The sequence below is a fragment of the Myotis davidii genome, unplaced genomic scaffold (genome assembly GCF_000327345.1).
Source record: "Myotis davidii unplaced genomic scaffold, ASM32734v1 scaffold415, whole genome shotgun sequence".
In the NCBI taxonomy this organism is placed as follows: Eukaryota; Metazoa; Chordata; class Mammalia; order Chiroptera; family Vespertilionidae; genus Myotis; species Myotis davidii.
The window spans coordinates 6,535,866-6,548,084 of NW_006287951.1; the positions used below are offsets into that span (position 1 = coordinate 6,535,866).

A 12,219-nucleotide genomic window follows, 5' to 3' on the forward strand; every position below is an offset into this window, starting at 1 on the left:
CCCTATGGGGTGCTGGCCCCACGCCTGGCACTCACTTCCCTCCCTCGTGGCCAGGCCGTGCTCCTCTGTCTCTTCCTGTGGTCTCAGCTCACCATCACATCCTGAGGTCACATTCTGAGGTCACATCCTTAGGTTAGCCCTGCCTGCCGACAGGGCAGGACTCTCCTAGCACCACCCACCTACCACAGTCGCCACTCTTCACTTAGGTATGTGATTCTCTGGGGGCCCGTTTCCCGCCCCTACAGGACCGTTAGCAGCTTGTAGGCCAGGGCTGGGCTGGTTTTCTTCGTCACTGTTTCACCAGAGCTGGGCACATAGTCCCTAATAAATATTTACGAGGTGACTGAATGGATGAATAAATGAATGAAAGTCTTTGCAGCAGGAACCTAGGTGTCAGATGAAGAGGTGGGATAAATGAGGGTGACATGAATTCCAGGTTTTGTTCCAAGGGGGACTAAATCCTGTCTCCGTCTGAGCCGGTGAAACTAGGTAAGCATTGCGTTGCCCTGGTCGACTGTCTCTTCCACTAAGTGATGAGTGCTTAGGAGTGTCCTTATGTTTTCAGGTGTTCGAATCATTTTCTTTGTGTCCCCAGGCCCAGCATCATGCCTGGCACTTCGCTCTCAGACACTGCAGGGTGTATCGAATTGAATTGAGCTGAATTGAGTGAGATGAAAATATGTCGCCCTGAGGTTTACTTCATCTCACCCTCCCCTGTGCCTCCTCTTCCCCCTCCTCTTTCTCCTTTTCCTCCTTCCTCTCCTTTCCTCTGGTGAAGGATTTCTGAGTCTTGAGAACTACTTTAATTGCAATCAAGTGTTTCCAACAGAAAATTGCCCTCTTTTATTTTTGGTTTAACTGGTCTCTTCAAAGAGAAATGGTCTGATTAGTCTTATAATCGTGGCAGTGGTTGGGCACTTCAGATAATGTCCGAGAACCAGTTCAGACATTTTCGGTAGTAATATTTCTCTATTGGCATTGATCTTCGGATAGAATCACAAGGCAGGCACTTTAGAAGTTCATCCAGTTAAGCCCCAGATAATTCCGAGCAGAAATAGCTGGAGGAGGGGATGAAACCTGTCCTCCCGCCCCGAGAGCTGCGGAGCAGCTCTGTCGGAGAGGCAGCAAGGAGCTGCTGGTGATCCCGAGAACACTGCCTCCTTGTTAGGGCCTGGCCCACACCTGTCTCTCCTGTCCATTACTCCACAACGCCATTTGAGAGATGGTCAGGAGGGGATGTAGTGAAAATGGAGTGTTCATAATGAAATTGAGGATCAATGAAATCATAAAAAATCAAAAGCCTAAAGGTAAGTTTGTTATCGATTGGCCATCTCAGAAAATGTAGTTAGTGAGAGATCAGGGCATGCTTCCTACATGTAAAACGGGGGATTTCTCCCTGAGTGCGGCTTGAATGGGGATATAGAATGGGACGGGAAGCGGTCCGCACAGTGGTCCCTCAAAGGTTATGGGGCTGCCCAGGCCAAGTGGCTCAGTTGGTGGGAGCGTCGTCCTATACACCAAAAGGTTGCCGGTTCAATTCCCAGTCAGGACACAGACCTTGTTTGTGAGCTTGATATTTGGTCTGGGAGCTTTGGGGAGGCAACCAATTGAAGTTTCTCTCTCGCATCAATGTTTCTCTCTCTCCTCCTCTCTCCCTTTCTTGCTCTCTAAAATCAATAAAAACATATTCTTGGGTGAGGATTAAAAATAAAAGTTACGGGGCTACTTGGAGAGGGTGCAGTGAAATAGACAGGGCATGGACTTAGAAGTCAGACACATCTGGGTTTTAGACCAACTTTAGCTCTGTGACCTTGACCAAGTAATGACCTACCTCTCTGATCTGTTTTCTTTTTTAATTTGTACAAACTGGTATAAAACCTCTGCCTTGCAGGTTTGTTAGGAAGATTGAATGAGGTCACTTGAGTGAGGGTAGCTCAGTACCTGGCACAGAGCAGGCATGCAGTTATGTTATCCCTTCTTCTCACAGTGTCACTTTGAAGCAGCGGGGCAAGTGCCTGGTCACCTTGAGGTTAGGGCCCCCCTACATTATGCACCCTAGGTGCCTCACTGGGGATCCAGCAGTGCAGCTGGGGCAATGTCAGACCAGGGTTGGGGTATCTCAGGGTAGGTCCCCTCCTCCCAACACTATCTCCTGGGTCATTTTACAAGTTACGTAATTGAGAGCCAGAAAAGCAATATAATTCGACTAAATCATGGAGTAAGTGGCAAGCCTGGAATGTGAATCCAGACCTCCAGACCAAGCCTGCATTTAACTCCTTGCTGCCCAGGCCACGTGACCCTCACACACCCCTTTGCACTGAATGGCCTTTCTGGACACCTAGACATTGTCTCCCCAACAAGTCTGTAAACTCCCTCAAGACAGAAGGGAATGTGTTTCAAATTTTCAGCAACTCCCAAGGCACACAGTACAGGGCTTAATTACAGTCAGGTTGCAAGAAACAAATATCCACCTATTGAGACAAGGAAGGTATTTTCATGGCCTTATCATTTTAATGCAGAGAAATAGTTGTAATACACATTAACCCAGCTGAGTGGGGAAATGCATTAATTTCACAACATGTTCAACCCTTTAAGAAGTTAGCTTCTCGAGCTCCACGGGGATTCTAGAACTTGCACAGGCTCACCCCCACTGTTTTGAAATAAAATTGCATCTCAGAGTGGAGTCCCTCTCCCCACAGGGAAGCGGTGGGTGGAGAGACATGCAGGCGCGGGAGGAGTGTGTAAACCTGGAGCAAAGGACAGAGCAGAACAGTGCGGCTCTTGGTTGGCGAGCAAACAAATCACCTGGGACCCTGTTAAAACGCAGATTCTGACTCGGGAGGCCTGGGTGGGACCTGGGCATCTGCATTTCTAACTAGCTGCCAGGGATGCTCATGCTGCTGGCTCACAGCACACACGTTCAGGTAGCAAGGATGTGGTCACAGGACCAAAGGCTGCGCACACTTGGGCCTTTTCCTCCTTTCCTCTGCAGTCATTTGCCTTTTGACTGTGGGCAATTGTTTCATATATATTTTTTTTTTCTATTGATCAGAGAGGAAGAGAGAGGGAGATAGAAACATCAATGATGAGAGAGCCACTGATCAGATGTCTCCTGCACGCCCCCCCACTAGCAGTGGAGTCCACAACCCAGGCATGTGCCCTGACCAGGAATCGAACCATGACCTCCTTGTTCATGGGTTGACGCTCAACCACTGAGACACACTGGCCAACGTGGGCAAGTTTTTAGTGTCAGACCGGGCAGAGGGAAACCTGCTCGGAAAAGTAGGAAACCAGGATCACCGGCCAGTCCCGCATGTGACTCTCCCCTTTCCTTCTCCCAGATACACTTGATGGGTGACACTTCCATGCGTGAATCACTCGGTTTTACCATCCATGAAATGAACACGTTGGGCTGGGTCTCTGGAGGCCTCATCTGGTCTGACAGTTCTGGGTGGAGGAAATGGCCTGGAAGCATTAGCTTTGCAAATCTGGTGCGAAGGAAGCTCCGTCTGCAGTCGGGCGGTTCTCAGGATCCCCGCTCACTGCTCCTCTTTCATCCCTCTGCAGGGGAGATTTGTGCGTTCAAGATCCACGGCCAGGAGCTGCCCTTTGAGGCCGTGGTGCTCAACAAGACATCGGGAGAGGGCCGGCTCCGTGCCAAGAGCCCTATCGACTGTGAGCTGCAGAAGGAGTACACATTCATCATCCAGGCCTACGACTGTGGCGCGGGGCCCCGGGAGACAGCCTGGAAGAAGTCACACAAGTGAGTCGCCTGACACAGTTCCTGGACACCTCCCCCCCACTCTTGCCCACCATCTCTGTCACACACTACTCTACAGACATGTGTACCCAGTGGCCATACCATGGTGCTCCAGCCTACACAGCTGCTGGCCAGCCAGTTCCCAGGCCACTGCAGGCACTGGTACCAGCCACTTTCTCCACCTGAAATTCTCTACCCTCTGCTCCCCAGGGAGACAGCTCTGTTCCACCCTCAGAACTGAGTGCAGGCGTCACTTCCTTGGGGAAGCCTTCCCTGAGCCAGCCCAGCCTGCAGACTCGTTGAGAGGTTGAGATCTTTCCCTGGGTTCTGCCATGCCACGTGCTTCTCTCTGTCCTAGCAACTCTTCATGTTGGGTTGTAGCTCTCTCCCTAATGGACTTTGACTCAGAGACTAACACAGAGTAAGAGTACTTAAATTCTTACTCATTGGAGTTGTGAGTGAACAGATGACGGATTGATGAGGGAGAGGAGAGACAGTCCAGAGGAATGCTGTTGTCTAGGGTGACAAGGAAGGTCAGCAAATGGGGAGGAGTTGCTCTGGAGTGAATTCATCGCAGGGGATCAGGATGAGGGCGGGTAGAAGGGTCTCCTGAAATGGCAGACAGAACACTCAGACAACAACTGCCTGACTGGCTTGTGGTTTCTCCATTTTCTTGGTGTTGGGGCCTGAGTCAGTGTCCATGGGCGGCGCAGAAGATGGTACAATTGTTTCTTTACCACCATCTCTTCTTGTCTGTGTGTGATTCCAGGGCCGTGGTCCATATCCAGGTGAAGGACGTCAATGAGTTTGCTCCCGCCTTCAAAGAGCCCGCCTACAAGGCTGTGGTGACCGAGGGCAAGATCTACGACAGCATCCTACAGGTGGAGGCCGTCGATGAGGACTGCTCCCCCCAGTACAGCCAGATCTGCAACTATGAAATTGTCACCACCGATGTCCCTTTTGCCATTGACAGAAATGGTGAGTGTCCTGAGAGGACCCCAGTGGGGGCAGGGAAACCCCCCCCCCCCCATTCTGAAGGCCAAGTCGGGGCCTGAATGTACTCAGCAGGCAATGCCTCCCATGCCATCCCTGATCTAGGCTCTATAACCCAGAACTCAGCCCTGCTCTGGAGAGATGGCCTGGCATTATTAGCAGCCCAGCCAGGGATAAAACACCCCCAAGGCACCAACTCAGTGGGTACAGGCTATAGAGCTCACAAGGCCACTCATCTGCACACAGCTTGGTTTTCTGGTGGAATTTTTCAGTTGTCATCTAGATGTGAGTCATGCCCTCAACTCGGCCATGTGTGCGTCCCTTTCTTACATAACCAGTTGTAACATCACCTCACACAACGATCTGTTTCCGGCTCCTAAACAAAGAGAAGGCGGAGATTTCTGAAACACCTTCTAAGCTGTAGATCCATTCATGAATCTTTAAAGGTCTTGTCAAAGTCCTTTGAGAATTTCTACTCTACTGAGAATGAAGGATGGAAGAACCCTCCCACAACATCCCAATCCCAAACTGAACCTACTGAAGTAAAAACAGTCCTAATAAGCCTTGTGGACATTTCTCCATCACCATTAATTAGAAACTCATTGTAGTGTAAACATGACAGCCAGAGGCCAAATCAACTCAGCCCCTTTTAACTGTAATTTTTAATAACTTGATATCAATCAAATGAAAATTATTTGTCAAGTATATTATTTCATTATTAGCACGAGTGTATGGGTTCATGTATATTACCCCCTTTGTTTCAAATAGGATTTAAGTTCTGCACAAAAACTCAAAAGCAGCAAAACCTGAAGTTCGTCCACGCTGTAAATAATTATATTTATTCAGTGCCAAGCACTGTGCTTGGAACTGGGAATGGAGATAGAGTAGAACCTAAAACAGACATGGGCATGTCCACATGGAGCTTAAAATCTAGTGGGGGAAAATTCAAAATAAAAGATACAAAGTCCGGTGGCATAAAGGTTGGTATGCAAAGCATGCCATGAACCAGGGCTGGGCAACGAATTAGCTCTGAGCTTCCTGGTAGCCAAGACCTAGAGGGAAATATCATCCGTCACCTGCTTGCAAGTCTTAAGTGATTCCGATGCTTCTCGATGTTGAGACCAGGGAGAAACCGGCCCCATGTAGTGTCTTCTGCCTCCCAAGAACTGCAGCAGATTCCAGAAGGGAAGGAAGCCAAGGAGAAACCCTCCTCCCTGACCTCCAGTCGTCTGTGATGTGTCTTGTAAGAGGAAATCAGTATTCCTAACAGAAGGCAGTTTCCTTATAAAATGCTAAAATACCTGGACGTTACCAGATGCTGATTGTGTAGGACACAAGATCAATGCATAAAAAAGTAAGCTATAAAATGCTAGACTTCAATTAACGTTTGGTTTGGGACTAAGAAATAGATCATTTCAACTAGTAGAGTGTGTCAGAACTGCTCTCTGATATCTTTTCATACAGATGGGTGGCCCATCCCCACCACACAGACTCGTATCTCACAACACACACACACACACACACACACACACACACACACACACACACACACACTACTTCATATGAACAACTCTTGTATTTTTTCTGTTCCTCCATAACCTGCTGTTGGGTCTATGTCTGCAAAAACTAGCATTTGGGGAGTGACAAGTCCCTCGTGAAGAGCAGGCCTAGAGAAGGAGGTGTCTGTGATGCCTGGTCAAGCTCCCCTTGATCCCCTGCCTTAGTCCTGGAGAGCCACAAGCCAAAGAGAGATGAGATGCAAATTCTTTCATCGGAGGGTAAACTGACCCAGTCATGGAGATAATTACTCACCTTGATGAGCCATTTCACTAACATATGCCAATTTATTTCCCTCACTGTCTCATTAAAAGTGAGTAATGGTTCTTTGCCAGGCCTCTGCCTCCAACATTGGTTTACAACGTAAGATGAAGAGGAGAGTGGGCACTCCCAGGGAGTGTGGGCCCCTGACAATGAGGTTTACAAGAACAGTTCTCCAAGTAATGAAGATAGGACCCAGGGGCAGGCACAGAAACAGCTCCCATTCTAATGAGCTTCCCAATTGGCTTTTATCCATCACTCCTCCAGCGACCTTACAGGCTCCTTGAAGAAGTTCTTTGCATGCATATCAGAAAAAGTACTACTGAGTTGGGGCCCACTCACTGAGACTGCAGGGCTTCAGGTAGATGGCTCCTGCTCCCCTCCTTCCCCCCAACCTGCCAGGCTCTTTGTTTGTGAGGGAAGGAAGGGGAGCAGGGCACAGGGAGGACAGAATACAATGTGGAGTCAGAATGACCTGTCTTAACTGAAGACTCGACCTCTTTCAACAGAAGTCCTCGGCCTCCCTCCCCTGTGAAATCAAAGCAGTAATAGTTCCTGCCTCCCTGTGGGGTTGTGAGGCCTCAGGGAGAGGCAGTGCCCGAAGATAATACCTGCAGGCACATAGGGAGTGCTCGATTCATGGTGCCATGATTACTTAGGTATATACTGGGGGATTGGGACATGACGGTTACTCACTCACTCCCCATGGGTTTCTAGGCTGAAATTATAAACAGATAACTCTGAGCTGGTGACATCACCCACCTCCTGGGAAGTTCTAGATCGATTTCAGATGGCTGCCAGGCCCCCATCTTCTGGCATTTGGCTAGTCTCTCAGAGATCGGTAGGGCCTGAATGCTCATTTCCATTGAACAGATGGAAAAACTGAGTCCCCAAAGCATAAAGCGCTTGCCTGCCAGCACCTATCATGCAGGTGGCAGAGTTGGAACTAGAGCAGCTGTGGGCAAACTACGGCCCTCGGGCCGGATCTAGCCCGTTTGAAATGAATAAAACTAAAAAAAAAAAAAAAAAGACCGTACCCTTTTATGTAATGATGTTTACTTTGAATTTATATTAGTTCACACAAACACTCCATCCATGCTTTTGTTCCAGCCCTCCGGTCCAGTTTAAGAACCCATTGTGGCCCTCGAGTCAAAAAGTTTGCCCACCCCTGGACTAGAGCCTAGGTCCCCCCCCCACCTCCGACCCTGAGTGTTGGTCCCAAGACCTTTCCACCAGTGACATCATTGCTCTCCTTACTGATATTTGACAGGAATGCATGGCAATGGTCTTTAAGTTCAAAAACACAAAATTGCATCTTAATCCTACATCCATCCCTGCGTGTGTGTGTGTGTGTGTGTGTGTGTGTGTGTGATCCTTGACTAGTTGCTTAACCTTGCTCAGATCCTCATCAGTAAAATGGGAATTAAACACGTTGCCCGTGAAAGGGGTGGATAAACAGCAAAGGAGGCATTCACCAGAGCTTTGCCTCAGCCAGACTCTCAACCACGTTTGAGACTGACCACAGAGGGTACAGCAGGGACTCAATGACACCCACTCACCACTGGACAGACTTGTCTGATTGTCAGGGGTGCCTGATCTCAGCCGAGTTCTCTGCCAGCCGCTGCCCACAGAATAATGGGGCTGATGCCTCTAAGTGAAGTGCACCTGGAGTCTGTGTGTTCTTACAGTAAATGAAAACACTTCTTTTCCACCTGAATAGAAGAGTAACACAAGCCCTCGTGGGAATTTTGGAAAGCATAGAAAAGTGTGAAGAAGAAATTCAGTCACGTATAATCCCACCAAAGATAACCACCATTAAACAGTTTTTTAAAGGGTAACCACTATTGACAATTTACCAGTAGTTTTCTGACTTTTTAAATAAAAGTAGGGCCCCACATCTCTTGCTTTTCTTTATCCTCCCATTTTTTGCTTCACATTCGATAACATGGATTTTTTCCATCCTTAAAAGTGCTTCATAATGACCGGTTTCAGTGCTGAACAACACTCCATCTCACGCAGACTCTCATCCTTAGCTCTCCCCTGCAACCAGACATGCTGTTTCTCTCCTATTTTTTCGAGGTAATAAATAATGCTGCGATGGACCTATTTTCACCTGTATTTACAATTTTTCACAATAAACATCTGAAATTTTTCTGGAACCAATTTTTAGATGTGGAATTGCATGCCCCACAGGTATGAATAATTGCAAAGTGACTGGCCCGTATAGCTTTCCAAAGGGTTGTTCCAAGTTCAGGTCCAGGAGAGGGAACGCGCAGGTCACTGTGCTTGCCTCATTGCACCCTCCCCACCTGAGTTTTAAAAAATTGCCGTCACCAACTTGCAAGGTACAGGCTAACTGTTCTTTGAGAGTTAGCTGCCCAGGCTCATGTGGACAGGGGAATAGGCCCCAGGGGCAGCCATTCACCTGAATTAACTGTGGACTCAGCTAACTGAGAAGGCACTACCGGGAGAAATCACTCATATGTGAGGGGGGAAATAGAATTGTAACAGAAGCAAAACGGATGGCTTCTTCCGAGCTATCGAAATGTGCTAAATGGGTGTCTTATCCAGATGTTGCCCCCCCCACAGGATGGGTCCCAACATTGCCTCTCATGGTGACCCACTGCTGCACATCTGTGCTCTGAATCTTATCCTCACAGGCCTGAAGGTGGTGGTGGCAGCGGAGAAAGTAAATTAGTTTCTCAGACAGTTTCATTAAGACAGTTACGGGAGAGGAGCGGCAACAAATTGAGCCCAGGATTGCCGGCCCGTGTGTTTATTTTTCTAGCACAATCAATAGTGTTTGGTCTGCTTAATGTCACACCGATTGTAAACCCTAAGCCTTCCTCTTCTCAGAGACGTATCTTTAGAGAGCCATTTCACTTGAAAGAAAGAGAAAGCTAAAACTTTTTGTTGAAAATTCAATCTGATGTCGCTGAAACCTCCTTCTCACGGTTATATTCCGGTGCCTGCACCTGCAGAATCCCTCCCCTGTGATAACTGTAACCACAAATGAGTTTGTTAAGGGAACCCCGCGGGAGTGTTACCAACCAGATTCTGAGCCGTCCCAGACCTGTACGGGCTCCACGCTGAGACTGAAACAAATATTTGGGGGGACATGAAAGGGATTCTGAATACCAGCCACAAAGCCAAAAATACCTCAAACCCATTTTTATTCAGAGATTTTTGACTGGCTTTGTCAAAGTAAATCTTACTTCAAATCCATGGCTGCAGTTGCATTTTTAAAACAATCCAGAGAAGGGAGCAGAACAAATGATTCGAATGCTTGATCCAATGTCATGGACAAGTTCATCCCTCCTCACCACCGCTCACCTCCACTCCCTCCTCCTCCTCCTCACAGGCACTCACGTTTATTGCACCTGCTCCTAGCCTACAACTGAGTACTGTTTAAGACTAGGTGACTGGTGGATCAACTTGTCTGATCTTTAAAACATTCTGTGACTTTTCTAATTCCCCAGGCTTTCTTGCCTTAGTCCCTGTTATCTCAGTTCACATGAACAATAATCAGTTGGAATGGAAGAAAGCTCATTAGGTAGTTTTCCCTTAGTTTGGATGAAGTCTAAAAATTTGTGTGAGTCAGCCATTCCGTGCTTGTTTATTTGCTTGTTAGTTTGTTTTGCCTTTAATTTCCACTTTCTTAATTTCACTTCTGGTAAAGGATGATGATAGCATTTGAGTTCTAATTTGCTGTCAGCTCCACCATCAGGGAAAAAAATGCAAGAATGAAATCAGTCTCAACAAAGAAAGACTTGCATCTCTTGGAATCAAAAACTAAAAATTATTCAATGCGCATTGGGCCTCTCATTAGTTTCTTGGAACCAAAATGGTATTTTAGCAAAAATCGTCAATTAAAGTTTTGCTTGTTATTTATCAAATATTTATTCCTGAATCATAATCTCACACCCACGGGGATAAAAACACACAAATGGCTCATAAAAAAACGGTTTGGTCTTTCTGGGAGAAGAAAAATGTCTTTGCCACCAGGGCAAGGAATCGGTTATTCTGTGCAGCTTTGCAAGAGAGGTCACACGTTTTCTTATTGATTTTACTTCCTATTTGGTAGCAAAATAATGTGAAAAGAGGCAGTGAACATTCCTGGCAATGAGCCCAGATGTTAAAAAATATGTGTCAGGACATTTCTGAATTCCATCTTTTTTCCCAGAGATTTCATGGCAGATGAGCTCTGGGCCTGACATCAGGGCCGCAGCCGCATGGGGCACTTGGAGAGAGAGTTTTCCAACAACCCATTACTTACACACACAAACCAGTCGGGTCCCAGATGCGTGCTTGGAATTCGAAGCGGCCCTGCCCCGCAGCTGGGGTGGCTCCAGTCAACTGATCCTGGAGTCTGCCACCGAGGAACAAGCAGGCTGCATGTGGAAGCCATGGCCTCCTGTACCCTTGACCTTACCAAGGGATAGGGAAGGGGCCCATTTCATTCTGGTGGAGGTTGGAGGAGTGGGGAAGGGATGTGGGAGAACTGCAGCGTGCTCAACGTGATCTGAAACAATGCTGAATGTCTCTGTGTCCTCAGGCAACATCAGGAACACGGAGAAGCTGAGCTATGACAAGCAGCACCAGTACGAGATCCTGGTGACCGCCTACGACTGTGGCCAGAAGCCTGCCGCTCAGGACACCCTGGTGCAGGTGGACGTGAAGCCAGTGTGCAAGCCTGGCTGGCAAGGTGGGCCTGCTTTTGTCAGTCCTCTGAGGAAAGGCAGCTGGACCTGGTGCATGGAAGCTGCCAGACCTATCCTCAAATCGGCATGACTCGGGGGTAGAGGGATTTTTAAAGTGCAGTCACTCTGCTGCAGGAAATAGAGTAGCTGGTTTATTCTGACAGCTCCTAGGGTTATAGTATCTCCGTTTCACAGGTGAGAATGCCCGAGGTAACTTGTCTAAGGTCACATGCTCCGTTTGTCCAATGTGCTCTTTCTCAGACCTCATGGCATCTTTGGATCAATAGTAATTACCCACGGTGCTCAGCAGGTGGCCAGCGAGCCTGTTCACTTTATCGCAGAGTGCTGCGTCGGGCTGGTGCATTTCAAATATGGCCTCATTACTCAACACCCCGGGCAGGGGGGGCTTGCCCAGAGGGCGTCCAGGCAGAGGCTGGAGAGCCACACCCGGCCTCTAGGCTAAGGGGTTTCTAAAACGTTGGCTCTGGGAATGGCGAGACAATGCCTCGGATGGAGGATCCGCTCTGTGCTCACTTAGATCTTTAGGGTGCAGGGATAGAACGAAGGTCTGGGTTACCCTTCGATGGCGGAGGTTTGTTACCAAGCAAAGGGGAAACCAGGAGGCAAGGCCAGCTGCGTAGATGGTCTTACAGAGAATTGGGTGGATGGTGCATGGAATAAAGACGGCTCTAGCAGTGACATTGATGGTTCCGGTGGCAGAGCAGTTACCTCTGGGCTACTGTTTTGGCTGCTTGACTGCTCCTGTTTCCGCTTCGTGTGTTGATGTTATGGGAGGCTACTGCTTATCCATGGCTCACGGTGCTTCGTGGAGTCCTCCACTCTGTGGCTGCTGTTTATTGCCTTCCCTAGGTGTGTCTTTAAGCTTCAGGCCCGTTATATTTTCTCTCTCTCCCTCTCTCTTTCTCTTTCTCTCTCTCTCTCTCTCTC

The 12,219-nt window shown here is 48.2% G+C and overlaps 1 protein-coding gene across 1 annotated transcript in view; it reads left to right on the top strand.

Annotated features, from left to right (window-relative positions):
- Positions 1 to 12,219, top strand: part of CLSTN2 (calsyntenin 2) — a 394,670-nt gene that overhangs the window by 261,392 nt on the left and 121,059 nt on the right. Inside the window, exons 4-6 of the mRNA XM_006759844.2 lie at positions 3,568 to 3,763; positions 4,530 to 4,738; positions 11,127 to 11,276. Coding sequence (XP_006759907.1) covers positions 3,568 to 3,763; positions 4,530 to 4,738; positions 11,127 to 11,276 — 555 coding nt within the window. The remainder of the gene's footprint in view (positions 1 to 3,567; positions 3,764 to 4,529; positions 4,739 to 11,126; positions 11,277 to 12,219) is intronic.